The sequence below is a fragment of the Squalius cephalus genome (genome assembly GCF_949319135.1).
Source record: "Squalius cephalus genome assembly, chromosome: 12".
Lineage (NCBI taxonomy): Eukaryota > Metazoa > Chordata > Actinopteri > Cypriniformes > Leuciscidae > Squalius > Squalius cephalus.
In genome coordinates, this window is record NC_137133.1 from 12,179,454 (window position 1) to 12,206,758 (window position 27,305).

General features: G+C 38.0%; 2 protein-coding genes across 3 annotated transcripts; one reads left to right on the forward strand and one right to left on the reverse strand.

The window, feature by feature from the left end:
- The first annotated feature begins 415 nt into the window (after nucleotides 1-415).
- On the forward strand, nucleotides 416-8,061 carry enpp5 (ectonucleotide pyrophosphatase/phosphodiesterase 5). 2 transcript variants are annotated; one of them, XM_079888392.1, is made up of 4 exons: nucleotides 416-490; nucleotides 2,071-2,920; nucleotides 4,492-4,668; nucleotides 4,805-8,061. In XM_079888392.1, the coding sequence occupies exons 2-4, from the start codon at nucleotides 2,098-2,100 to the stop codon at nucleotides 5,185-5,187; spliced, it is 1,383 nt and encodes a 460-aa protein (XP_079744518.1). In that variant the 5' UTR covers nucleotides 416-490; nucleotides 2,071-2,097; the 3' UTR covers nucleotides 5,188-8,061. The 2 variants fall into 2 exon arrangements, with proteins under 2 accessions (XP_079744518.1, XP_079744519.1); XM_079888393.1 differs by lacking the exon at nucleotides 416-490 and adding an exon at nucleotides 1,876-1,929.
- eif5 (eukaryotic translation initiation factor 5) lies at nucleotides 7,981-16,696 on the reverse strand. The gene is made up of 12 exons (XM_079888394.1): nucleotides 16,601-16,696; nucleotides 16,107-16,341; nucleotides 15,296-15,575; nucleotides 15,100-15,181; nucleotides 14,789-14,961; nucleotides 12,996-13,107; nucleotides 12,581-12,702; nucleotides 12,331-12,492; nucleotides 12,069-12,230; nucleotides 11,064-11,228; nucleotides 8,524-8,664; nucleotides 7,981-8,350 (listed from the first exon to the last, which is right to left on the reverse strand). Exons 3-12 carry the CDS (start codon nucleotides 15,365-15,367, stop codon nucleotides 8,252-8,254), a joined length of 1,290 nt encoding a protein of 429 aa, XP_079744520.1. The 5' UTR covers nucleotides 15,368-15,575; nucleotides 16,107-16,341; nucleotides 16,601-16,696; the 3' UTR covers nucleotides 7,981-8,251.
- Nucleotides 16,697-27,305: the final 10,609 nt, after the last annotated feature.

A 27,305-nucleotide genomic window follows, 5' to 3' on the forward strand; every position in this document is an offset into this window, starting at 1 on the left:
TGTTCTTAGGAGGAGCTAACCATAATTTATAACGTCTACTCTAGCGCTTTTGTTCACATTTGACAAAACATAATACTTTATTAATATTTTATATATTACAAACACAGGTAGGCTTAACTCTGCGGCGACTGCAAGGCCGGGACGTTAAAGAAAATTCGCCTAAAAATTCGTATTTTAAACTTAATCCCCCCTGAAGAAGTCCTGGTTAAAAATAGTACCTGCACAAAACAAAAAGCTATTCGGAATAACAGCAGATATTTTATTGGCATTTACGTCTGGCATTTAGGGTTGCCATATGTAGCCTATATACACACTACTTGTAAATGAAAATAAAATGAATAGTGTTGTTAGAGTTTCGCTAATGATTTTTCCGTAACATATTCTCTAATGAGATGGAGAGCGAAAAATAGGCGGAGCTTCCTGTGATCGACCCTGTGACTCAGTGACTGTGTTTATTTTTTTGCAGTGCCAAATATTCCCCACACACACGGTAAGCTGAACGGTTGCTTGTATTACCTCAGGTTATATATATGTGTTTAATTTTAAATTTACTGGTTGTAACTGTGAAGATGCATTATATCGGAGACATTTTCGCGATGTAGCGTAATGACATAAAGAGTTGTCATAGCATGCACTGCGCTCACTTGAGCTACGGTTTCCCGTTCGTTAACAGCAGCTGCCGTTTAACGGAGAAGCACACTGGTCAGTTAGGTTGATGTGAAAGAACCCAACAATTTTGTTGATTTTTTTTTTAAAGGATGAGAGTGAATCGAGCGAGCAGCATTAACGTTACAGGCGGCTGAAATGCGCTGCATTGTGTATGATGTCATGATGTTCCATTTCTAGTGACGCACTATACAATTGAATTATTTCGGTAGGCTATATTTGACATCCGTTTTGACCTGTTAGAGCGTTTATATACCGAAATGTTTCCATTTAGTTGTTACATTATGTATTGAGAAATGCACCTGTTAACTGAGCAGGCGCTCTGAAAGTAGGCTGCACTTTCATGACCGAATATGACATGCATAACCGTACATACATGCAGTGCCATTCATGACACAGCGCGCGACCGATTGCATTGTTTTGAAGACAGAGTCATCTAAAGGGATTTTTTTTTAAAATTTCAACAATGTGTCAGTCGTTGATTGGTTTTATATATATATATATATATATATATATATATATATATATATATATATATATAAATTTTGTTTTCTCTGAGTACCGATATTTTAAGATTTCCATTATGATCTTTCACAAAGCTGCATTCACCTTTTACAGCTATATATATATATATATATATATATAACATAATCAGATTACGATTAAGTCAATATTCTGGTAAGTAAACATCAGAATATCCACCATAACCTAACATTAATTCATATATTTGCATGTCCAAACAAAGATAGTTCTGGGTGATATTAGATACTGACATTTCTGAAAAGTCAAGATGTTGAGAAAAAAAAAAAAAAAAACATTTTTGTATGATTGTATACTAATATTTTATAAACATTGAACTTTTATAGCCAACATGTTGTAAAATATCTGGCTCTTGTAAGTTATTGTTAAGGACATCAATGTGATTATTTAAATTGATTAAGTTGTTATTCTATGTTCTATGTTATTCTTTTAGCATAGTAAATGGCAAGAGCATCTTCCAAGCAATTTCCAGAAATTATAATGCACGTCTTATTAGCAATATGCTGGTGAATGTATGCCAGTGTTCTTCAACCCTACTCCTGAAGGACCCCCAACACTGCACGTTTTCTTTGTCTCCCTAATCAAACACACCTGATTCAATTCATCAGCTCATTATCACATGGGTTAATGAGCTGATGAATTGCATCAGGTGTGTTTGATTAGGGAGACAAAGAAAACGTGCAGTGTTGGGGGTCCTTCAGGAGCAGGGTTGAAAACACTGATGTATGCAATAGGAATTCCAATAACTGATACATGTTTAACCAGAATATTGACCTTTATCAGAATGATCATATGAATGTTGTTAATGGTCCAAACTTTCTTTCATTCCCCATTCATGTCTATACAATGAATTTGTTTTTCTAGGTCTCCCTTTCATAGAAAACTTGCATCATGCCATACCAGAGCTGCTTCCTTAGTTGCTTATTAGTACTGCTACAGACATCAAGCTCCCAGCAAGAAGAGCAAAGCCAGCTGCTACTGGTGTCCTTTGATGGCTTCCGCTGGGACTATGTGAACCGAGTACCCACGCCCAATTTTCGTGCCCTGATGGATGAGGGTGTGCAGGTGGAGAAAGTGGAGAACACCTACATCACCAAGACCTACCCGAACCACTACACCTTAGTGACAGGATTACACGCCGAATCCCACGGCATCATTGCTAACGAAATGTACGACCCCATTCACAACCAGTCGTTTTCCATGGAGGGACCTTCAGTGTACGATGCATGGTGGTGGGAGGAGGCCGTGCCGTTGTGGGTGACCAATCAAAAGGCTGGCAGGAAGAGCGGAGCTGCCATGTGGCCTGGATCAGATGTAGCAATTGGTGGAACGTACCCAACACATTACTTGAGTTATAATGCGTCAGTACCCTTTGAGACCAGAGTCGAGAAACTCATTGATTGGTTCTCAGGGCCGAAGGCCATCAATTTTGGTGTCTTATACTGGGAGGAGCCAGACGAGAGCGGGCATAACTTGGGGCCGGAGAGTTCACAAATGGATGCAGTCATAGCAGACATCGATGAGAAGTTGGGATTCCTCAGGGACAAGCTCAAAGCCGCTGAGCTTTATGATAAAGTCAATCTCATTGTTACAAGTGATCATGGAATGACTCAGTTATCACATGATAAGATTATTGAGCTGGACACCTACGTCAGCCGAGATCTTTACACGTGGATAGACAAGAGTCCTGTAGTTGGTATTTTGCCGAAAGAAGGTAAGAATGAAAACAAAGCATTTGTTATTGTTTTTTGCACTATTAATGCAATCAGGTGTTTCTTCCACTTTAGGCTCTTTCTTTGTCTACGGTTTGTATTCAAACTAATAGATTTCATCTTTTTTTCCTTTTGTAATATGAAGACCACATCCTGGTCAAAAGCAGTACAAATATAATTTGTGAGCAAAATATTTTTTTACAATTTCCAATAAGAATGTACTTCAGGCGAGGCAAAAATGCAAATAGTATTATTGTGTATTTAGGATACATCAAAATCGAAATTAAAGAACTCCGGTCAATTTTAATTCATTGAGCTCATTTTTTTGTAAATTTGGAGTGCTGTCAGTACAGAGAACAACGACAAAAATCGGTGTTGCCTAACACTGTGTTATCCTCTTTTTAAAATTTGCACCCTGTTGACTTCAATGGGGCAAGTTTTAAACCTGCTTTTAGCCTCTTAACATCCTTGATGTGTCATTACAAGTGCCCAGCCAATGTGAGTGATTCCTTCAGAGTGAACACGGTGAATCTGACTGCAGTAGATGTGAAAGATATGAATAAAAGTGATGTTATTTCAGCCAGCGCACATACCTGTATTTACATCCTGTTTTCGGTTGAAGTCCACAGTAGTCGATTGTCGAGTTCATGCGCATAGGTTTAGTACGTACGATCATGCGCCCGAACTCGACAATCGACTACTGTGGACTTCGACCGAAAACAGGATGTAAATACAGGTATGTGCGCTGGCTGAAATAACATCACTTTTATTCATATCTTTCACATCTACTGCAGTCAGATTCACCGTGTTCACTCTGAAGGAATCACTCACATGGCTGGGCACTTGTAATGACACATCAAAGATGTTAAGAGGCTAAAATCAGGTTTAAAACTTGCCCCATTGAAGTCAACAGGGTGCAAATTTTAAAAAGAGGATAACACGGTGTGGGCAACACCGATTTTTGTCGTTGTTCTCTGTACTGACAGCACTCCAAATTTACAAAAAAATGAGCTCAATGAATTAAAATTGACCGGAGTTCTCCTTTAACCGTGGCATGACAAAAGAGACGGTTATTTTATTTAAAAAATGTTCATTTCCATCACCGTCCTTTTCACCAAAGAATGCTGTTAAACACAACACATCATTTGAGATTTGGTGGAAATGTTCATGACTTTCAGAAACAAGACAATTACCTCATGATTTATACACTATAAGATATTATTAGTGGACAAATTTAAGAGATTTTATTTGTAAATTGTCAAAAGTACCTGTAATCTAAGAAACACCCAATCATCAATGAAATAATATGTTGCTATAATTGGTGACACATTCACACAAAACGTGTTTTTGCTGTTAAAAACGCGAGACGGAGGTCAGAGGAGTGAAAAGAAATGCAAGGTCTGGAAAAACACTAAACTTGTTTTATCTTTAGCACCACATTTTTAGAAAAGCGCGTCATGCACGAGATGCTGCAAAAGACGCGAGCGCAACGGTTAAACACGTCTGTCTAGCTCGCTATGAAAAACACATTCTGTGTGAACAGTATTTGAGTGTTATCCTCCTCTTAACCCAGGCAAACTTGAAGAGGTCTACAGCTCGTTGAAGAATGCCAACCCTAACATGGCTGTGTATAAAAAGGAGGAGATTCCAGATCATTACCACTACAGACACAATGCCAGGATCATGCCTCTGATCATAGAGGTCAAAGAGGGATGGACGGTCATGCAGAACAGAAATGGATCTCTTATGTGTGCGTATTTTTATTTTATTCGTAATTCAAGCACAACGAACACATGCGATAACACATTAATGTCGCTGATGTGCTTGCTTATCAATATCTTGAGATACCTTTGCTGTTATTTAATGATCATGTGTTTGATTTGCAGTGGGAAACCATGGTTACAACAACAGCCTTCCCAGCATGCAACCTGTGTTCGTCGCCCGCGGACCCGCTTTCCGCCAAGACTACACAAAGGCGTCCATGCGCTCCGTCGACCTCTATCCTCTCATGTGCAGCATTCTTGGTCTCAAGCCCTTGCCCAACAATGGCTCTTTGTCAAGCGTGCAGGATCTCTTAGTGGAGACGTCAACCCCAAAACCAGTGGTGCCGCCCGTGCCCAGAGAGACTTCCTACGCCTGGGCTGTGGGATCCATCTTCGGCACCGCACTCGTGATCGGGTTTCTCTTTATCTTTGTGCAGCAGGTGACACAAAGGCAGCTACCGCCACTGCATCTGTCCAATAGTGAGATAACACAACCCTTACTGTAGGCTCAAACACGTCACTTTTCTCATGTGAGCTTCTTAAAGTATGCAGCACTGAATTTTTCATCCAGTGCCACAGATCTCATTTCAGTCTAAAATAATTCCGATAACACTTTTTAAGCAGTTAGCATGGTCGCTCGAATTCAAAAGCGATCAACATTCACGGTACCATGCCAAAGCCAAATATACCAAAAGCAATATGGGGAACGATGCTACGGTGGAAAAAGGTGGTGACAAAAATGATCAAAATCATAGCTGACCAAGCCAATAGTGCCCTCTTCTGGTGAAGCTGTCAGTGATACCTTTAATCTTGTCATCTAAAATCTAGTATATGAAGAAAATGGCTAGCATCCCCATGCTTTTCCTTTCAATTTGAAGCTGATATTTATTTAATAAGAGAGAGATTTGCCCTATTCTCTTGAATTTGCATTAAATGTATATTCAGGGTTCAGTGTGGGTTTAAATCGATAGCATTTGTGGCATAATGATGATTATTACAGACATTTTTTTCAAATTGTTCCTCCTTTTCTTAAAAAATAAATAAAAAAAGCAATCTGGGACACAGTGAGGTACTTAAAATGGAAGTAAACCAATCTGTAAACATTAAAATACTCACTATTTCAATAGTTTAGAAAATTAAAATTACTGTTAAAAACATTTAAACAGCTTCACAGCTCAAATAATATGCACATTTTATCAGAAGTAAAATTTACTTCTGTGTTGAAAACTGTCTCAACAGTCTCCTTTCCATGAGCCTACTCTGCACTTATTGGTCAGGTGGCCGAGTCTGTTGTGATTGGTCTACGGCTTACAGTGTGTGTCGGAAACGAAGCGGCCATTACCATATTTGAAATTCAGCTCCTGAAAGCGCTTGATACACAGTGAATTGTACAGTATCGATGCCACTGTTTTTTTCCGTAACAATTCCACCTTGATTCCTTGGAAGTGCATGCAAAGTGGATTTTTGGATTTCACAGCGCTGAAAACAGCATCTTCCCAACATGTCGACAACACAAATCAAACTCTTCCATGCCTCAGCTACTACTACTGTGTTTGAGGGTCAAAGTAGACTTTGTTCACGGGCAGCCAATGGAGCTGTAGCCTGTAACCATAGCCTGCCATTGTGCAAATTTGTTACAAACCTATTGGAATAGCTGACAACTCGTTTCGGCAGTTCAGAATTTCTTTTTTTTTGTTTTTCTTTAGAAGAGAACTTTATTTGTCGTGCACTTTGATCTTTAAAACTTTGCAGACTTTTTACATTCACAAACAGCTATATTACACACACACATGAAAACAAGTTCAACATTTACCTGTTAATCAACATTATGCCACAAATGCTGTCGTTTGAGTTTAACTTGTATTGAACATGGAATATTCTTTTAATGGAATGTTATGGATAGTTAAGATTTTGAAGAAAAAAAATTAAGGGACATTAGTAGCAGTTGCTTTTTGAATTTTTTGTTTATTCTCACACACCCATTGTAGTTTTGTTTGTTAATTTGTTAAATGCAGTTGTTTAATTTGGCAGATTAATGTTAGTGTTAATGAAAAGAAGCCGGTAGTTGTCAAACTACCTCCGTGTTGCACTAAGATCAATGTAAGCTAATCAGGATATAGAGATGAAATATTAGACTAGTGGAAAGTTTTAGCTTATCTGCGTTTTGCACAATGTAATACCATCCAAAATTTATATACAAAGGGGTAGGGGTTTCGGTGCCAAAATCCTTTTGATTGACATAGTAATTATATAGTTCCTGCGTTAATGTATTTTGTACTTTTTGAAAATAGCATTTAACAGAAAGCCCTGTGTGGGGCAAAACACTGTGATTGTCTTCTACTGGTGTAAAGATTAAAGGGAAATTAAGTATTTATGCTCTTTGAAATATGTTGCTGAAATAGTCGTAGTTAGCTGCTTGCAGAATGTTAGGATTGTTTCTATTGAGGAAATTATGACTTTCTATATGGATGTGTGCAGAAACTATTGTGTTTTGTGTTAAGCATTTCTATGATTTCCTGGATTCGTCTTTTATGGCCTACTGTCTGACTTGATTTGGACCCGTCAAAAAAGTCCCATAACTAAAACATGACTTTAAATGTGCAACAATAAAGGTAAATTAATGCCTAATTTGGAAACTCCTGAGTTCTTATTAGCAGTCTCAACCCATTTCCCCAACAGTGATTATCTTTATAACTTTTTCACATTGTGAAAGACCAGTGTACAACAAAGTGATGGCTCAATTGTGGTTTAATGTTATTCAGTGACCCTTCTGGTCAGTAGCTTCTGGCCAGAAAAGGCTGCAGTAGACTCTATACCGATGATCAAAAATGTAGCTCTATAAGACCATCACCTTAAATTCAGAAACATACCCAGCCAGAATTTAATTTTATGCTGCTCACAAAGACTGCATTTATTTGATCAAAAATACAATATTACAGTTTAAAAACCTTAATATTGTTAAAAATGTATAAGTTATTTCAGTGATGACAAAGCTGAATTTTCAGCATCATTACTCCACTCTTCAGTGTCTCATGATCCTTCAGAATCACTCTAATATGCCGATTTGATGCTCAATCATTTATTTTTGTGGAAACAAATAGAAAGTTCAAGAGAACAGTCTTTATTTGTAATAGAAATCTTTTGTATTACCAGAAATTGTCACGGTTACTTTCGATCAATTTAAATGTCCTTGCAGCATAAGTATTTCTTGTGACTTAATCTAAACTTTTGAATGGGATATATAATTATGAATTTAAAAATATGAAAATTAGTAGTGTCAAAAACAACTAGAAACATGGTGGAATTCACAGGCAAATCTTTAATAGTTGCAAAAATACAAGGGGAACTTGTGTGCATTTTATGCTCTAGATTCTAAGAAACTCATGCATACAAACAAAAGCAACAATTCATCAGTAGAGCTGGTGAGAAGACTAAAATAAGTTGCTTTCAGCAGATCGCTAACCTAGGCCTGGAGCTGAAGAAAAGGCCAAAGGAGGTGAAAAGGCATGCGTCTGACAAAAAGAAGCTGAGCAATATGGAAGAGGCAAATTAAGCTTTTTGGTTATTTCTTTAAATGGCATCAATATCAATGTCCTCCTCCTCATGTTCTGACTTCTCAGGTTTTTTAGTCTCCATTTTTAGCTCTCGGGCAGATGAGGAATACACCACCTAGGGAAAAGGGAAATTTGAGCAAATTCTGTGCTATCCAACAATGTTAAGCGAGTAACTGACAAGCATCACATTTTGCATAACAATCTTACTAAAAAACAACAACAAAAAAAAAAAAATCTGAAAACCCTGGTTATGAAGGTTGGTGTGATAATGTGGCTTTTTTTTTTTACCTCAACATTGTCCTCATCATCATCTTCCTCTTCCTCACTGCCCTCACTCTCCTCCTCTGCCTCTTTGAGCCACTTAACGAAGGGCTCTGCCTTGGCATGAATCTCTTTAGCCAACTCTTTAGAGACATACTTCTTAGACACCTACAGCAAAACATCACAAACAGGTTTAAACTCATGAATACTGGTAGGTAGGGTTGGGTACCGAAACCCGGTACCAATATGGAACCGGACCGAATCAAAACGCAGATTTCGGGGCCACTTAAATGCCTCAGATGTTGGTTCAAATATTTGCCCTCTGGTTCTCCAAAACAGACGCAAGAAGCATCATCATCACCACCACCAGGGGCGCGGGTAGATATTTTAGGTTGGGGGTGCTGGTTTTTTTGTTTGTTTGTTTTTCACCACTTTTGAATAAGAAACAATATCAAGTCTATAAAACTCGTCAAAACTCTGCGAATCACAAGTGTATCGGTGAGAACACTCATTTATACAGCATACACACAAACTTGACTGCACATCACATTTTTGACATTATTGATACTGCTTTCAATCGTAATGCAACGGACCGGCCTACAGAACATAAATTAAGCCTTTAAATAAAGGGTTATTGGGCTGTTTACACTGTCATGTACAATAAAAGAGCACAAACAGCGACAGGAAATAGAAGTGCACAAAAAACATGCCTAGTGCCTAACACAAAACCATGCCCCTAATCACCACAAGTGATCGCTAATTAACCCTTTGACGTGTACGATCATTCACACTGGTGTGACTAGAACGTTCAGATCGCGTGATCATCAACTTCTAAATTCAAATCTGCGTTCGCGCGTTGGCTGTCACTGAGCCAGATGCGCTCAGTGCTGTCATATAACAACTATTCAGTGTTTTCCACAACATAAGGTTTTTTTAGGTTTAGACATTTAAATACACAAGTACTAGCAAAACAATACATTTATACTTTGTAAAATACACACTGATGTCCATGAAGCGGCAATAATTATTTTGATTATATTGATGACGCGCTAGATACACATTGTGTAGATAACTATAAAATGTACTCGATTCGTCTCACACTTCACTAGTCACTTGCTTTCATGTATTTCGGGAGAAGTGGATGAATTGACTTGTAAACCTGACAGACAATTCTCTGAATTGCGGTGCGTACTACTAACATGGTGCGTTATAGATCAACTAACATGAATCATAATCAAGGTTTCTTAAATGACAAAACACATTCACTTACATGTATTGAATAAAAAATATCAGCCAAGGACGGTAGTAACGGACCAGCGTACATCTAATAAATTATTCATTGAAGAACGTTGTGCAAGTTTACTGCAACAATAGAGCTGCGAATTTCACATACTTTTAAAAATCCAGCATTCAGTTGATCCTGATGAGCGCTCATTGTCAGTTGCTAACATGACGGCGTTTTTCTTCCACGAGGGGTTTCGCATCACGGCGTTTAAGGTGATGTGCTATAAAATAACGACCTTGTGCAGAACATGCAATAAGTCAGGAGAGGTCTCATATTTTGCCAGTGAAGGTAAAAAATGGTCATATTTCTGCTGAAATTTAAAGCTGATTTGTAGCATAACAAGAATACAGACTACTTTGCTTTTATTAGTACTTTAACTTAGTGTGAAATTATTGTAGTTGGGTTAGGTGGCTTAGGTTTTATTGTGAATGTATGTAAATTTGTTGTGTTTTGTATTTATGTATTGTATTTACTTATATTTATATAAGTATACTAAAAAAATAAAAAATAAAAATAAATATAAATATATATATATATATATATATATATATATATATATATATATATATATATATATATATATATATATATATCAATTTAAAGAATTATTTTAATTTTTTTTAATAAAAAAAAAAGTCATTCACCATCGTATTGAGGCTCTTTTTTTAAGTATCAGTTCAGGCACCGGTAACCTAAACGATACCAAACCCTACTGGTAGGGGTGCTCCGATAGATCACAAATGGTGATCTCTCAATTTGCAGATCTCATACTGACCAACCTAAAAGACGTGCTATTTAATTTATTTGTGATATTGCTTGTAAATAGTTCAGTTCTTATTTTTTAACAAACTGTTTACTTGTCTATTTTGTGAATTCAACTCGTGAAATCAGGCTTGTGCTGTGTAAGTTATTGTGCAACAAAATTGCCCCATTGTAAAAACAAATGCACAGCATGATCAAACATTTAGGTGAGAATTCTTTTCTTTTTTTTATGCTTCTTGTGATCGACAATCGGCTTCAAAAATCCAATCGGAACACCCTTAAACACTGGACTAGTCAAGTATGATTGCATTCAGGTCACAGACGTTACCATATTACAACCCCCTCAGACATTCAGGCTAAAATGACAGATCCTTCAAGGGTTTCCTGGCAACTGACCACATCATCCTTCTGTCTATGGCTACATTTACATATGGTTTCATGCATGTAAACAACTGAGATCGATGTTTGGCATCTGATCATGACAGATTCTAGAATGTCAAGTGTTTTGATGGTAGGTTACCTTTTCAGCCCATGCAAGTATGACATCTTCCTCCAGCAGGTCTGCATCATACAGGTCTTTGAGTATAATGGGGACTCTGGGTAAGAGCTGAGTCTGATGCAGCTTCACAAGGCACTCAAACCCACCCAGCAGATACTTCTGAGCTTTCTTATTGTTGTGGCAGAACTGTGGGTAGAAATGTCAACTTCTTATATTTACTATAGTTCATCAACATTTCAGTATGACTGTTATTTAACAAAAGAAATATGGAAAGACTTCTTGATGTGCAACTAATAGCATTTGAGAGATTAAGAAAATAAAAATCCAGATAATTCACTCCTTTTTTAAATTACAACAACCAGGGTTTTCCATTATCTTGGACTACATGGATATATTAGGTAGCCAATTTTAAAATTATGCAGGTTCATGCAGGCAACAAATGTACACTTCAGATGAAGCTGTTCACTGCTGGATTTGACAAAGTCAGTATGGTTTGTGAAAAGCAATGTTTATTAGATGGTCAAAGATTTCCGAACGCTGACGGTAAATGACAACGTATTATATAGTGTTTGTTTTTAGATTACTAATAATATAAAAGCAAATGCTATACTATTTGGTATACCATTTACTTTGTTTAATATTTCTATCTAATAACGTATTAGACAGAACTGTTAAACAGAGATCGTAAACTAATGATGACGAAGAATGGGAGCGGTGTGTGGCGCTCTTAGCACCGTCAATATAAAAGTCCCCCTTCTGACACATTGGACAAACAGAAAAACGTATCGGTCGATGGATGCAGATATTTAAAAAATGCAAAGGCCGATATATCGTCGACCACAAATTGTATTAAATTGACTGCCATTTTTTTTAAACACGTAAATTAATTGGGTAAAAGTGTGACCCCCGGAACTTAATTTACAATGTTGGGTTTTCAAATATTATGGACAATGAGGGGACTTGGAATCAAAGATTTGAGAACCATTGTTCTAAATGTTAAAAATGCTAATAAATGTCAGGACGTACCCTGAGGAAGTGACGCTTGTACTTCTTGATCTGGTCACGGATGTTCTCATCAAAGAGCAGCTCGCTCAGAATCAGAGGACCCATGGCCTTTACATCAAGCCTTTCAGCCTCAGCCAAGACCTCTTTATCTGCAGTGTCAATCGCTCCACTGTCCTTCTTTTCCTGAAGAGCAGAAGCAAAAAGATTGGAGCTGAATAAGACAGTGTCTATATATAAATAGTATCTTTCTTTAAAAAATTCAATAAGATCTTAAGACAAACACCTTTACAAAGTTGTAAAATATGTTGACCCTCTCCTCCAGGGATTTTTCCAAGTCTTCAGTGAGCGTGAGACCCTTGGCGTGCTCGCTGATCTCCTCCATTCTGCGGCGCTGGGCCTCCTCTGTGGTCTCCTCAGCCCAGTCTTCATCATCATCATCCCCATCCTGCCATTATCAAAATCACATTCAACACCAGCATTTCTCATTTCCTCCACTGGTTAGGCTGAAAGTGGTTTATCAAAGCAGCGTTTACCACAGCATCAGGGGCATCTATGTCATTATGGTTCCCAGCCTCTCCACCACTTGAGCCATTCTCTTTGTCTTTCTTTCGGTTTTTCTTTTCCTTCTCTTTTTTCACAGATCCACTGTCATTCTCTGCCACAAGACCAGAGAGAGGAAACAACAGAGTTCAGTTCATGCACAGAATCAACATGCAATGGGTCTGAATTTTCTGACCACCATTACAGCAGATACTAAGACTGAAACACATCAGGTTAACCCAAATACTCAGAAACTGAAAAGGCCTTCTTTTGGTTTCATGTGAAAATGAAAGGTTTATGGAAGTAAGAAAATGAAAGCAAGAATAATTTAAAGGTGAAGATAATCAACACATTTACCACTGGGGATTCAAAACCTCAATTCACCATCTCTTTAAAAGCTGTATTTACCAGGTGGATTCTTGAGAATGAAGGTGCAGAGCTTGTGTCTAGTGTCCAGCATGCCTCGGTACCCACAAGCCTTGCAGGAGTTTCCAATGGTCTGCTTCTTGGGATTAATGTGCTACAATGACAAGAACATTTGAAGCAACTTAAGGTACACTGATAAACAATCTGTACAACAATGAATCCAGTGAGAAATCTCTGGGGCAAATAACTCACAACTTCTAAACAAAGCTTCATGTACTTGAAACCTGCAAAGACTGCTTTGTTGCCATAAAAAAATTATGCTTTTCCCTGTATACAGGTGTGTATATCGACATAGGGATTTATCCTGTGTTGTCTCTTATGACCTTACAGACAGTTTATAAGGCAGACTGCCGCATGAAACAGAAACCAGGCCAGCTGAGACTATGCAAAATCTCAGGAAGTCAAACAGTACTGCACTGCAGAGGAAAATCAGTAGAGCAAAGTAGAAGTATTTTGTTCTCAACTGAATATTTCATCTAATAATCAAACTTGTCATTTGCTCGGTCTTATGTCACTCCAAACCCATAAGACTTTTTTAAAACTAAAATGAAGAATTTAAATAAAACAAGAATTTCTGTCCCTCCATACAAAGTCCTTGCAACCAAAACATTGACGCTTCAAAAAGGTCATTGACATTGTATAAATAATGAGGAAGAGATTTAATTTAGGCTTTTATTCATAAATATACACTGATCAACACACATACATGTAGCACATTGAATATGGTAAACGGAAGCTCAACTGTACTTGCTTGATGTGCAAAAACAAACCTCATTGGTTCGTGCAGAAAATTAAATGTGCTTCTTGTAACTCAAAAAAACAAAAACATCCTGGTGGCTTCAAGCAAGCTTAGGTTTAACATATTTGATGTGGACAAAATAAGCATATAGTTTAATGCAACTTGCCCTGTCAGATGTTCTTGACAGATCTGTGCACTAACAGATTGTGCATTCTTTGAACGAAAGTCTTATGGCTTGGAACAGCATGAGGGTCGAGTAAATTTCAGAACTAACCCTTTAAGACAAAACCCCTGCTGTGAATGGCTGGTAGTAGGGCTATCCGATTAATTCGAATTTAATGTTTTGCCACAATTTTTTTATTTTTTAAAAATAAATAATCGTGGTTTTGAATAAAAATGTTGGTAAACATTACAATTAGACAAGTTGACAATTCAGCAATGATAACAGTTAAGTGAAGAAAATTACCCAACCACATGGAGCATCCGATTAACCGCTCACGTCGTTTTGCATTTACACTATGGTTGATCACTTCAGGTGTGGTGCACTTGGAATATAACTTTAACTACTAGATGGTTAATAAAGTTAATGTTACTTGAATTATATATTAGTTAGCCTACATTTTTAAGTTGACTAATTAAACAAATAAAATTGTGAATCGGGATTTTATTTTTTTGCCATATCACCCAGCGCTAGCTGGTAAGTTTTGGCAATTGAAAACAAGAGACTGAATAAATGTAACAATGAGAGACTGAAGTTAGCCTGTATACAGCTAATGACACAGCTACTTTCCTCTGTACACCTGCAAAACAATCTCAACACATAAAAGCCAGATGTGTGACCCCATAGACCCTACATACTCAGCAACATCCATCCATACAAACAAAAAGGGCATCCAGTTCAACTGGGCATCAAGGGCACACATTTTTGTCTAGAATGCACCTGTTCATCAATAGTCTCACTGACCATGACTCATCTATGCATCTTTATTTACTATAAAGGTCTAAATGTACATGGTAAAATGGAGAATGTATTTACCAAATCAGTTTCAGGATTGTCGCATTCAGGACACAGCACAAACTTGCGAATGAATCCATCTAGCATGTCTTGCAGTTTGTTTGCCTCATGAGATCCATTGACGATGTAGCGGTCATTCTTGGAATCGAACTGGGTTTGGGCTCCCAACTCACAACCAAAGAATTTGGTGGGATCTAAACAGAGGTTACAATTTAATGTTATATGAAAAAAATGGCTATGGTATTTAGTTGGCGTTATGGATGTGACATTTTTGCGTGGAATTGCCCCTTTATAAAAATTGAAGTAAAACAGCTTTTAAATTCAATGCTCACATGTCGGAGGCCTATTCAGAGCTTTAGCAACATCAACCATGTTGACTATGACTGTTTTAATTCCATTCCCCTTGCCTTCCACCTGTGAGAAATAGAAATATAGTTTAGATAGATAGATAGATATATACACACACACAATACAAACATGCATATATATACACACAATAATATAAATAACACATCCTTTAACACCCACCTTTGCAATGATACGGGGCATTTTATAGCGGTAGAACTGGTCCGACACGCTGCGGTTGACATTGATGGACATTTTGGCTTCCCGTATGGTTTATCAGCAAGACGAGAAGATCTTGAATTGGCAATTATTAGTATCTTCTGTTTGGAGAGGAGGGGATGACATAAACGACTGCAAGAGTACTTTGTCTCTGACATGAAAAGGGTACGGCCACTGAGGCTCCAGGCTTGGAGCTCGTTGACTAAGTTCCCCCCAAACAGGTTCCGTCAGCTGCACTATAGCACTGCGAAAGGGAAATAAAACCGAGAATGAGGATTAAGAGCAGAAAACACCAAGCGTCACACAGTTTAGCAACATTACCCCAGTGGTATCAAACACAGCAGACATATGAATCGAGGTGTGCCCAATCTCTATAAGACTGACTAGTTATCTACTAGGACCACCTGTCAAAGTGATATTGGGGTATGTATGTCCTGTGTAACTATTTAGAAACAACTCTAGGCTGAAATAAGTTGCCATTTAGTTAGTAAACAGTGGCAGTATGAGGCCAAGTACAGAGCCTGACATTCTAGACAAATTCGGTGCAGCATTTAGTTTATGATGGGATAAAACAGCAAACAGGCCTCTGCTGAGCAAACCCATGCTGCAGAGTGCGTCACACCATAGAAGGACGCCATTTTATTCGGTGCAGTATGCAACACATAAACTGATGCGCACACATAGATCTGATTAAACAAACCAACTATCGCGAGAGTGTTCGCGTAAGTTACACATGAGAGGAAAAAAACACTAGAAATAACGAAAATCCACGTACCTTTCCCATCCGTAGCTCCTGTCGTCCAGGTACTCACCGTTTTCGCAAAACAAAGACATAAACACACCGCTGGTCGCCCTGAAAAGAGGTGAACTACTGGTTTGAGTTTGTCAGTTTAGTTGGAAACGCTAACGTAGTTAGTGGTCGGCACGGCGGTGCCTGACTGGGTTACACCTTGCGAAGCAGAGTGATAAACCCTGGAGAGAAATCTCACGACGCCCTCAATACAGGGGATCTGAAATAAAACAGCACTCATGAGCAAAATTATACAACCAACAACGCAATAATGCCGTTGCGTACTAGTAAAATGACTGACGTTACGTATAAGAGCTAGTCAGCTAACATATGGCAGCATAACCTGAAACCTAACACGCAGTAGCTCCTCAAGTCAGAGTCCGAATATATGTATAAAATGTGCCAAAATCAGAATAATTTCTTATTCAAAAGAATTCCTTGTTGGAAAGACCAATATGTTTTCGTGAAGTTTTACTCACCTCTCGCACGATTTCGCCCGTATGCTAAACCACAATGAGCACATAAACCCTCGTGACTCGTGACTTAACTCGGCCAAAAACTAGCCCCGCCCCATCACTTAAACGGCTGTTTTGATTGGCTTGTGCCTCACTGGATTCTATTTGATTTGTCAAATTTGGCTATCAATCATATTGGGCAGTTACTTGCTGATTGGGGAAGATCTCTTTTGTCGTAGGCCACATAACTTATTACTTTAGACATTTTTTATACTTAAATGCAGCTTAATGGTATTTACAGATGCCTGTTTTTTTTATAGTAATGGTACAAAAAACCTTGCTAATTGGGCAATTCCTGTTATGCATTACATTATTATGCCCCCATCACATATGTCTGGATATAGCCTACTGGATAAAATCACTATTTTTTTAAAAGATGGAAATCATATTAGTTTGTTTTTTGTTATTACAATAAAGGGGAATGATGGAATTTTTGCCATGCAATTTCTAACATGAAAACTGGCAATTTATTAAATATCCCAGGTGTTTCGTTTATATATATTTTTAACAAAATGATTTTATATATTATTTCTTTCCAAGAATTATGAAGAATTATACTTTTTTAATGATTTGCCTCTCCTTCTACATATTCTGCTTTCAGAAGCAACACAAATTATAGCCTGGGATAGTGGGTGACACACAGAGTGAATTCTCTGGATGTGTTTACAAACTACTGGAACAAAAGATTCCTGGCTGAGCACATCATGATGTAGGCCAATGGAGAGGAATGCAGAGGACAAACAGCCAGTGTGGGTCCACAGGATTACCTGTGGCATTTTCAGGGTTCAAAGGGTTTACTGTTGTAAGGGACAGTGACAAAGGCTTTAATCTTTCTTGCACAAAGGAAAATATCCTATATTTCTATCAAAAACATTTCTCAGCCTTCATTAGATAAGTGAAGGTCTTATGTCTGGTTTTAGCACTAATTATGACCTAAAAGGTCACAATGTTGTTATGTTTTTTTACAGCAACAAAAAGGCAAACATAGCCCATAAGCGTAGGCTATAGCAAATCAATTTGGCTTTTTTTGAAGTGAAAACATAAATGTGATTCCTCTGTTAGGTGAATTCAACTGAACGGGCAACATTTATGGATTTGCCAGATGCTTTAATCCAACATACATTTAAACAATACACTATTAGTACATGCATTCATTCAAACCATTGGCATTAGCACCACACCCTTGTTGAAACACAGGAACTCTTTATACCCACAAATTAAAATTCTGTCATCATTTACTCACCTTCATGTCGTTCCAAACCAGTACGCATTTCTTGTGCCCCAATTTACCAATAAACGCACATTAATGTGTGGTGGTATAAATGTTAAAAATAAAGTAAGAGTTCTGTTTTTAAAAAGAGAGAGTTAAATAAGTAATATAGTAGTTTGTAAAAAAGAATAATAATAATATAGTTTGTAAAATAAATAAATAATAATAAGAAAAAAAATATAGGCCTATATTATATTTTTTATTATTATTTATTTATTTATTTTACAAACTATATTATTATTATTCTTTTTTACAAACTACTATATTATATACACAAACCACTTTGTTTTAACAACCTAAATTGGTATGATATAAATTTGTTTTAAAAGGTAAGCCATCTAAACCATTGACATATTTCAATAAACTTCAGTTTAACAGTTTGTCATGTCATATTTCACTACAATGAATGTTCTCTCTTTAATAACAAATATATATATACATTTTTCTCTAAGAATGTTTTGCTAACATTCCCATTAAGTTATGTATTATACATTATTTTCCTGAACATTAAGTGTATCATAAATGTTTCATTTATTATTATTTTTATTTTGGTTATATAAACGTTAATGGAACATTGTTACCTTGGAATTTTCTCTGAACAATCTGAAACAAGAAGGAACATTTAAAAATGTTAGAAAAACATCTAAAATGTTTCAGAAAAACATTATATAAATGTTGCAGGCCTGTAGACCCTATGTAGCTCCACCCCCTTTCAGCTCTGCGCTTGTTGTGTTCTGTCTTCTGGTTTGTATTTCCACAGCATGAGGGTAAGATCTTACAGATTACTTGCAAAATAAGGTGGATAGTCGAGGTTAAAGGTACATTGAAGAGTTTAGTGGTAATTTAAAAAGTTGTATTCATTAAGAAATGAATTGTGTTTTTGTGAAGAGTCCTTTGAAAGGTGTACAACCAAAAGAGATGATGACTGTACTAAAATAGTTTTCTTTAAAATGTATTTTAATTAGGCTATTGGAGTAGGTCGCTCCCTCAATGTAGGCTATTCCGCATGTATTTTCCGCGATGTTTCACTAAGCGTCGGAGAGAACTTTCTCGCTATTTCACTAGCGGCTAATGAATCGGAAGTCTCACACATTCACAGAAAGTAGCTTACTTCTGCATTGAAAAATAAGGTGGATTGCCAAAACTTTTCAAATTTTCTATATTGCGTGTCATTAATAATAAGAATCTTCTGACATAGCAAGCATCAATGCTTCTGCATGGTCTTTGCAGTGCATTGTGGGATTTTTCAGGAAATGAAAGTTCCAGTGCACTGGAAGTCCCTGACTAGTGAACTAGGAGATGATTGAGATTCACCCTTAAATGATTGTTCTTTACCAGCGGAACCAGGGGTGCTTCTCAATATCCCTCCTCGTTTCCTCGCTCCTCCGTCCTCCATCCTATGACCCGATCAAGCTCAGCCATTTTGAAGAACATCTCGATTCTCTAATTGCACCGCGAGGAGGCGAGGATCGAAGAGTGAGGAGGCTTCCTGAGGAGTCATGAGCGAGGATACACAGACTTTGCGGAAGTGTTTTATCGACTAAATGTGACGCACATACATTCTCCTCCCCCTTCACATCGGTCACAATCATTTGAATTTATACTTTACCTTTGTAGTTTAAATAAACCACACATCTCACATATTTCAACAGGGTATCTTGCTTTATTATTATGAATTACTTAAATAGCCAAACTAAAACAACATAAGGGCAGATCCTTTGAATGCTACGATGACGCTGTGAAGTGACACTCGAGTGATCAAGTATTTCAATAAGCTTTCCTTCGATTCCTCCATCCTCCTTTTCTTTCCTTGCAGCCTTCCTTCGCATCCTACAGGGGGAGGAGCTGAGACGTGAGGAAAGGAAACTACGGCTGTGTTCAGTGTTCCAGTCCACTTTTAGACACACTTGCAAACTTCCCTAAGCACTTCCCCTCGGGGGAATCTCTGCCGCCATTTTGAAGTGCGTTCCACTTCGTGAAGTGGATGAGGGAAGTTTATATGGACAGACCCTTGTTCCCTCGATTTTGACAGAGGGAGCGAGTCTACTTCATATGTACACTTCAGGCACCTATGTCCCACAATGCAGTACGATTGTGACGTCACCACAGATCTAGTCTAATCACCATCACAACAAACATCTCTATGATATATTAATTATATATTTTTTTAATTTAAAACAACCCAAACACACAGATATACATTTGGATGCTGCATTAAACAAATTCTTAAAGGGAAACGTTTTTTAAATCAACTCCATAGCTGATTCCAAGTGATCAAGGGCTTAAGACGTTTCAATTCAGCCCATTGCAGTTTCCGCCAGTAGTGGGCACTCAATGACCTATTTTTTACAGTCTATGGCAATGACGTAACTTAAGTTACATCCGAGTGAACGAGACGGAGGGAAGTTAGCAAGTGAAGGGCATGACGATTTTGAACTAGAACGCAGCCGAGGAAAGGAAACGAGGATGCAAATATAAGAATTGAGAAGCACCCCAGCACTTGCACAGCGAAAGAAACAGAAAAGGTCCTTGACAAAAAACAAAAACGAGCATTGCATTGCAAATTAGCAGCGTGTCAACTATACTGCAGGTGGCAGTATAGCATCTGTTAACGGACCTGGCCAAAACACTCACTGAACACTTCAGCTCTCATTGTCAGGGAAACCCCCCAATAGACCAGAGAAGGTCACGGCCCACCCTGAATGAAGGCGTTTTTTCCATTCAGCCGGCATTGAAACTAAGAATAAAACTGAAAATGAAACGCTTTCTTTCGCTTTTGTTTTGTGGTTTTCCACAAGCCTTGCCAGTGAATCATATAGATCAGTAAAGCACCTCAAACCACAGGGAAGAAATGGAGCATCACTATGCCAAGTAAACAAATGGCAGCAGTTTTTTAAACTTGATTTCTTGTATTCTTTAAGTTTTTAACTTTTTTTGTATTCTTCTTTTTTAAAACTGTTTTAACAACTAGTTGTTAAGATTTAGACTTATTTAGATTTCTTATTTAAATAAAAACGTTGGCATGCAATGACATAGGCTACACAACTAGTCAAATTACTGGACAAACTTGACAGAATTTAAGTTTATGATGATGAACTTAAAAAGCCGTTTTTATTAACAATTTTTTATTACAGACAAATGTAAATTGTGCCCATGAGTTTCACACAAAACTGAACTTTTAATGATTTTTTAATGAGTGAGCCCAACAAGTGGCCAACATTTATTGATAAGAAATCTTCCAATACTGTAATCTAAAGGCAGCCACAGAATATAAAAAGATTAGGTTTGTTTAGCATTTTTTTAACACTATATAATCCCCATTCTTCCATTTGTGTTTTATCATAGTTTCGATGACTTTACTTTTGTTCTATAATAAATAAATACATAAAAAAATATGTGTGCAGATTTTTTTTTTTTTACTGTACACAAAATAAAGGTTCCAAAAGTAGCTTAAAAGCAAAGACCATAGAACTATTTTTGGTTCTTCAAAGGAACTTTCAGTGAACAGTTCTTAAATAACCTTTTTTCAATTTATATAATCTTCTAAATCATTTTATATAATCTCTTGATCCACTTAAAAGAGCCTTTAGTGGAATGGAAAGGTTCCATGGACGTTAAAGCTTCTTCATAGAACCAAATAAAGAACCTTTATTTTTTAAGAATGTATTAGTCGTCATTTCAAACAAAGTAAAACAGCTTCAGTCAATTTTATTGTGTCTGTCTTAAGGCAACAAAAAATCAACTGTTGGCAAATTATGAAGCACAACAACACAGACTCAGGTTTACACTTCCCATTATAATTAAAGATTGCTTTCAGAGATACAGTCCGTGTTGAGGGAGGCAGGGTCAAGTCAATGTAAACAATCAAGATAATGTTGTTTAGAACAATTAGAGTGGAAGAACAACATTGAGGCTGTTGACACGAAGGACTGACAGGGGCAGGGAGGATGAGACAAGACTGACTCATTAACACCACATATCAAGCACAGCCACCAAGATGATGTTTGTAATGCATGTCTGATACATCAGAGAAAAGAGGTTTTGTTTAGGTCTTAGTTATCTTTTTTGAAAATACAATATCTTTCTGTTTGAGACCTCACTCTGTGTACAAAAGATTCATTATTGCCTCACATGTATTTGTTCTTATCCTTTAGCTGGCAGACAGGGTCGGCGCCATGAGGGGGCTCGGGGAATGAACATTAGTGTATATGCAAAACATTTATATACCAACAGTTACAAACAAGAGTAAATACTGATTGAAGGATTTTAATAATGTAATGTATAGTTTGAAATGAGACCTACAGGGGTTAGACAATGAAACTGAAACACTGGCCAATAGTTGGAGGTTGGTGGCCAATCTTCACTGATTTTACATTCCATCAGTAAGAGCAGAGTGTGAAGGTTAAATTAGCAGAGCAATAGCACAGCTGTACACAAAATACTGCAATCCACACACAACATACATAATGGGAGACAGAGTTGTTGGTGCACGTCTCACTGGCTCATCTGTGTCCAAGACACCAAGACTTTGTGGTGTATTGAGAGCTATGGCATATGGGATGTCCAGGTACTAACCCGGTATTTATAGACTAATGCTTATATTTATGGGAAAAAGGGATCAGTTAAATTCTGTTAACAGTTAAATATACTAAAATATGTAAAAAAGTATAAAATATGTAAAGAAAAGTATAAAAATGTATATACAAATGTCACCAATTATTTACAGTTTCTGTATGTCCATGTACCTTATGTGTTAGTGTTACAGGTCCCGGGCAGTCGGGAGGACTGTAAGCAGTTTAAAAACTTAAAAGTAAATGAGAGAGAGAGAGACAATAGTTAGTGGTTGCTTAAAGGTCCTCTTTGTTGTCTGAGGATGCACCACAGTCGTCACGGCAACTCCTCTCTCTCAACTGCCAACCAGAATTCAGAAGATGCAGCTGAGCTGCCCAATTTAAAACTTATATATACAAGTAAACTGAAATAGACATAGGTAATAAAAGAAAGAAAGAAATATATACAAACAATCCAATATTCCTGTGACCCAACTAAATTCAGGGTGGTCACACTCTCCCCCACAAAGAAACTAATGCTTCCAAATTTCTTTAAACAACCGTATTACTTGTTGATTCCTTTTGTCTCTCAATAAACATAAATGGGATAATTTAGTGGTGGCAGTGTCTGGTATTTTATGAAAGGACCAGGTATGTAGAATGATGGTATGTATGTTGGTGTTGGAGTAGTGTAGTATTGAGAATAACTGCTTATTGGCATGGCTTGCGTCTCATAAAACCCTACAGTGTTAACTGCTGCGTGTGTCTGTAATGATGGCTGGCCTAAATGCGAGTAGGTGAGTCTTTGTGTCGGTTTTCGATCTCTTGTAGGTCTTCTGGGATGCATTGAAGGGGAATTTTGTATAGTTGTGTGTGGGTTAGTTAAGAAAATAGGAATGTCTCCATCTTCATGGATAATCTCTGGTATGCATGTCTCCTCATCTACAAGTAAGTATTCTTCATCTGTTTGTGTTTCTGCAGGTTGCTCTTTTTGTGTGCTTTGTCTCTTTCCTCTAATAGGTTCTCTGAGGCTGGGAAATGTAAGTTCTTCAGACGGTTGTTGGTGAGTGGAATCTCTCTCCTTTGAACACGTAGGTTGTAGGTTTTTATCTCTTTTCACTGTACTCTCTGGTGTCCTTACCCAGTAGTATGTATTTTCTTCTTCAGACTCAGTGGTGTCACTGTTTGATGAAGTATCTCTCAGTGTTTTGGACCTCGTCTTTCTGTTCTTCCCCTTTCCTACTGCAGGTTGTATTTTAGATACGGGTGACGGAACAGGTAGGTCAACAGGTAGGTCATTTACAAGGTGTAGCAGATTTCTGTGTAGAGTACGAATTTTTGATGTATCATTTTCTGGACTGACTCTATATACTGGGTTGTCATTGATTTGTTCTCTAATGATGTAGATTTGTTTCTCCCAGTAAGACTTAAGTTTTTCTGGTCCACCTTTTCTCACCATGTTCTGGACAAGGACTCTATCTCCAGGGTGCAGATTGATTCCCCTAGAGTGACGGTCATAATATTTTTTTCCTTTTTCACTAGACAGTTTGCTGTTTTCACTTGCAATTCTGTACGCTTCTTTCATTCGTGCAGCCCATTTATCAGCATATCTTGTCGGAGACTCGTCTATTTCTTCTGAGTTCAGTCCAAATAGTAGATCAACTGGCAAACGAGGAGATCGACCAAACATTAAGTAAAAGGGTGAGAATCCAGTTGCCTCATGTCTTGTGCAGTTATAAGCATGAACAACACGTTCTAGATGTTCTTTCCAGTTCTCCTTTTCCTTCTCTTGGAGTGTTCTCAGCATTTGTAAGAGAGTCCTATTAAATCGCTCAGCTGGGTTGCCTTGGGGATGATAGGGTGTGGTCCTTGAATGTCCAACTCCAGATAGTCTACTTAAAGTCTTGAACAGTTCATTCTCAAATTCTCTTCCTTGGTCATGATGTAATTTATTTGGATATCCAAAGCGTGGAATAAAATCATTGAATATCTTTTCTGCTGCTGTTCTTCCAGCCTTGTTCTTGGTTGCATAGGCTTGAGCATACCTGGTAAAGTGATCGATTACAATCAGTATGTACTCAAAGCCACCTTTACTTCTTTCCAAGTGGAGATAATCTATGGAAACGAGTTCAAGAGGAAAAGTAGTTGTAATGCTTCCCATTGGAGCTCTCTCATGGGTAACAGGCTTCTTTTGCTTAATGCATGAACATCTTCTTGTAACATAATTTTCAATGTCCACTTTCATATGTGGCCAATAAAATCTTTCTCTTGCCAGATGAATCACCCTCTCTGTGCCAACATGACCCATGTCATCATGAAGATGCTTCAGAACCTTCTTCTTAAATTCAGCAGGTAAAACCAGTTGTTTCTGATGAGTGGTCTTGCGATACAACAAGCCATTCTCAATGTGAAGTTTTCGCCATTCATGTAATAATTTTTTTGCTGGGCCATGTAACCCTCTTCTGACTTCACGGGTGAGATTTTGGTTGTTTTCTTTAAGTTTGAATATGTCCCCAATAGCAGGATCGTCTTTCTGTGCTCTCTGTAACTCGCTGTGATGAATCGTTGATAGAAAATCATGGGGAGAAAATTCTGGGCATGTGTTGGTAACGTCAGAGTTTTGAGCTGTAAGCAGAGTAGCTATCCAGGCTACTTCTCTTTTCTTTGCTACCTGGCTCCCTTCCCAGGTTGCACGGACTGTATCAATGGACATCTCCTCTGAGCATGAGGTCACATACTGCCCTATGTCCAGAGGACAACGAGAAAGAGTGTCAGCATCTGTATTTTCCTTTCCTGGTCGGTACTTGATGTCAAAGTGGAAATCAGACAGTTCTCCCACCCATCGATGCCCCACAGCATTGAGCTTGGCGGTGCTCATCACATAGGTCAGAGGGTTGTTATCAGTGTATACAGTGAAGTGAGGTGCATAAAACAGATAATCCCGGAATTTCTCGCATATAGCCCACTTCAAAGCTAGGAATTCAAGCTTGCCAGAGTGAAGGTTGTAATTTTTTTCTGCTGGGGTAAGGGTTCTAGATCCATATGCAATGGCCCTTAACTTTCCGTTCTGCCATTGATAGAGGACTGCCCCTAAACCCTTCTCAGAGGCATCAGTATGGAGAGTGAATGGAGAGTTGAAATCAGGATAAGCCAGCACAGGTGGATGGGTAAGAATGTCAATCAATGTTCCCAGGGTTCTCTTGTGTTCTTCAGTCCAGATCACTGGTGATTTAGAAAGAAGCTGGTTACCTTTCCTTTTTTCTTTGTTGTTTCTTTCCTTCAGTCTGATTGCATTATTTTCCTTTACTTGCAGAAGATCATAGATGGGTTTGGCAATTCTAGAGAAGTCCTGGATGTATGTTCTGTAATAGCTTAAGAATCCCAGTAATCTTCGTACTTCTCCAATGGTGCTTGGGGACTTTTCTCTCAGTGACAAAATGGCGTTGAGGTCTTTAGGGTCAATGCGGACACCTTCAGCAGAAATGAGTCGTCCCACGTAGCGAACCTCTCTTTTGAAGAACTCACATTTTGTTGGTCTGAGTTTTACCCCATGTTGTTGTAGTGCTTTTAATACTCTTCTAAGTCTTTCAAGGTGGTCTTCAAAAGTCTTTGCATAACAGAGTATATCATCCAGGTAAGGTATGCAGCAATCATCTCGAAGGGAGTCCAGCATCTCTTCCATACTTCTCTGGAATGCAGCAGGTGCGTTGGTCAGCCCAAAAGGAATCCTTACCCACTCATATAACCCCCATGGTGTAATGAAAGCCGTCAGATGTCTGGATCCCTCAGCCATAAAACCTTGGTGATATGCCTTCCCTTGATCAAGGATGGAAAACCAGCTGTAACCTCCTAAAGTGTCTGTAATGTCTTGTATACGAGGCAATGGGTGTCTGTCTGGTACTGTCTTCTGATTAAGTGAACGATAATCAACGCACAGTCTTAGTGAACCATCTTTCTTTCTTACACATACAACAGGAGCAGAGTATGGTGACTTGGACTTAACAATCCAACCTTTAGCCAACATGTCTTGAATGTACTCCTTAACTTCCTTATAGAGTGGTTTAGGTATGGAGGCATATGTTCTTTGCACAGGTATGTCATCCTTTAATGAAATAGTCATCTGTAGATTAGGAATGCATCCTATCTCATCGTTGTCACATGCAAACGCCGCTGACTCTTCATAAAGCAATTCTTTTACCTGCTCTTGCTGTTTTTTACTGAGGTGGCTAAGATCAACTGGAGGATGCCAACGTATTGTAGAATTTTTTTCTTCATCTTTGGTTCCAGCCAGGGAGTACATACTGTTCACTTCCACAGACAAAGGTTGAAAATCTTCTTGACCATTTTCAATTATTTTTCTGACTGTCTGTATGCTCCCTAGTGTGGTCTTTCGGGGCAGTGTGATGCTATGCATGGTTTGATTGCCAACAGGAATTTGAACATATGGATTCTGTGGATTTTCAATTTTTAAAAGTCCCTCGTCAACAATCAACTGGTCCAACTGTGGACACTCCATGGCAGGTTCAAACAGCACCACTGAGCTGGTTAGATAAAAGTTATCTGGAACACGACACCTAACATGAGTGACACAACCTGAGTGGATAACAATATCCTGCGGTCCAACATTTAATGAGACCTGGAAATCCAAATCTAGCTTATTTGAATTTTTTTGGTATTGAATGAGATTGACAAGAGCATTGGCTTTATCGCCTTCAATTTCCATTGCTATGCTGAGGAGGTTAGTAAGGGTGAACAAGGCTTGAGTTTGATTTTCCCCACCTCTTATCATCTCTTGGATGACATTAAAGCCTAGAATAGGTCTTTCTAAGCCAATAGTGCTTACCAGGAA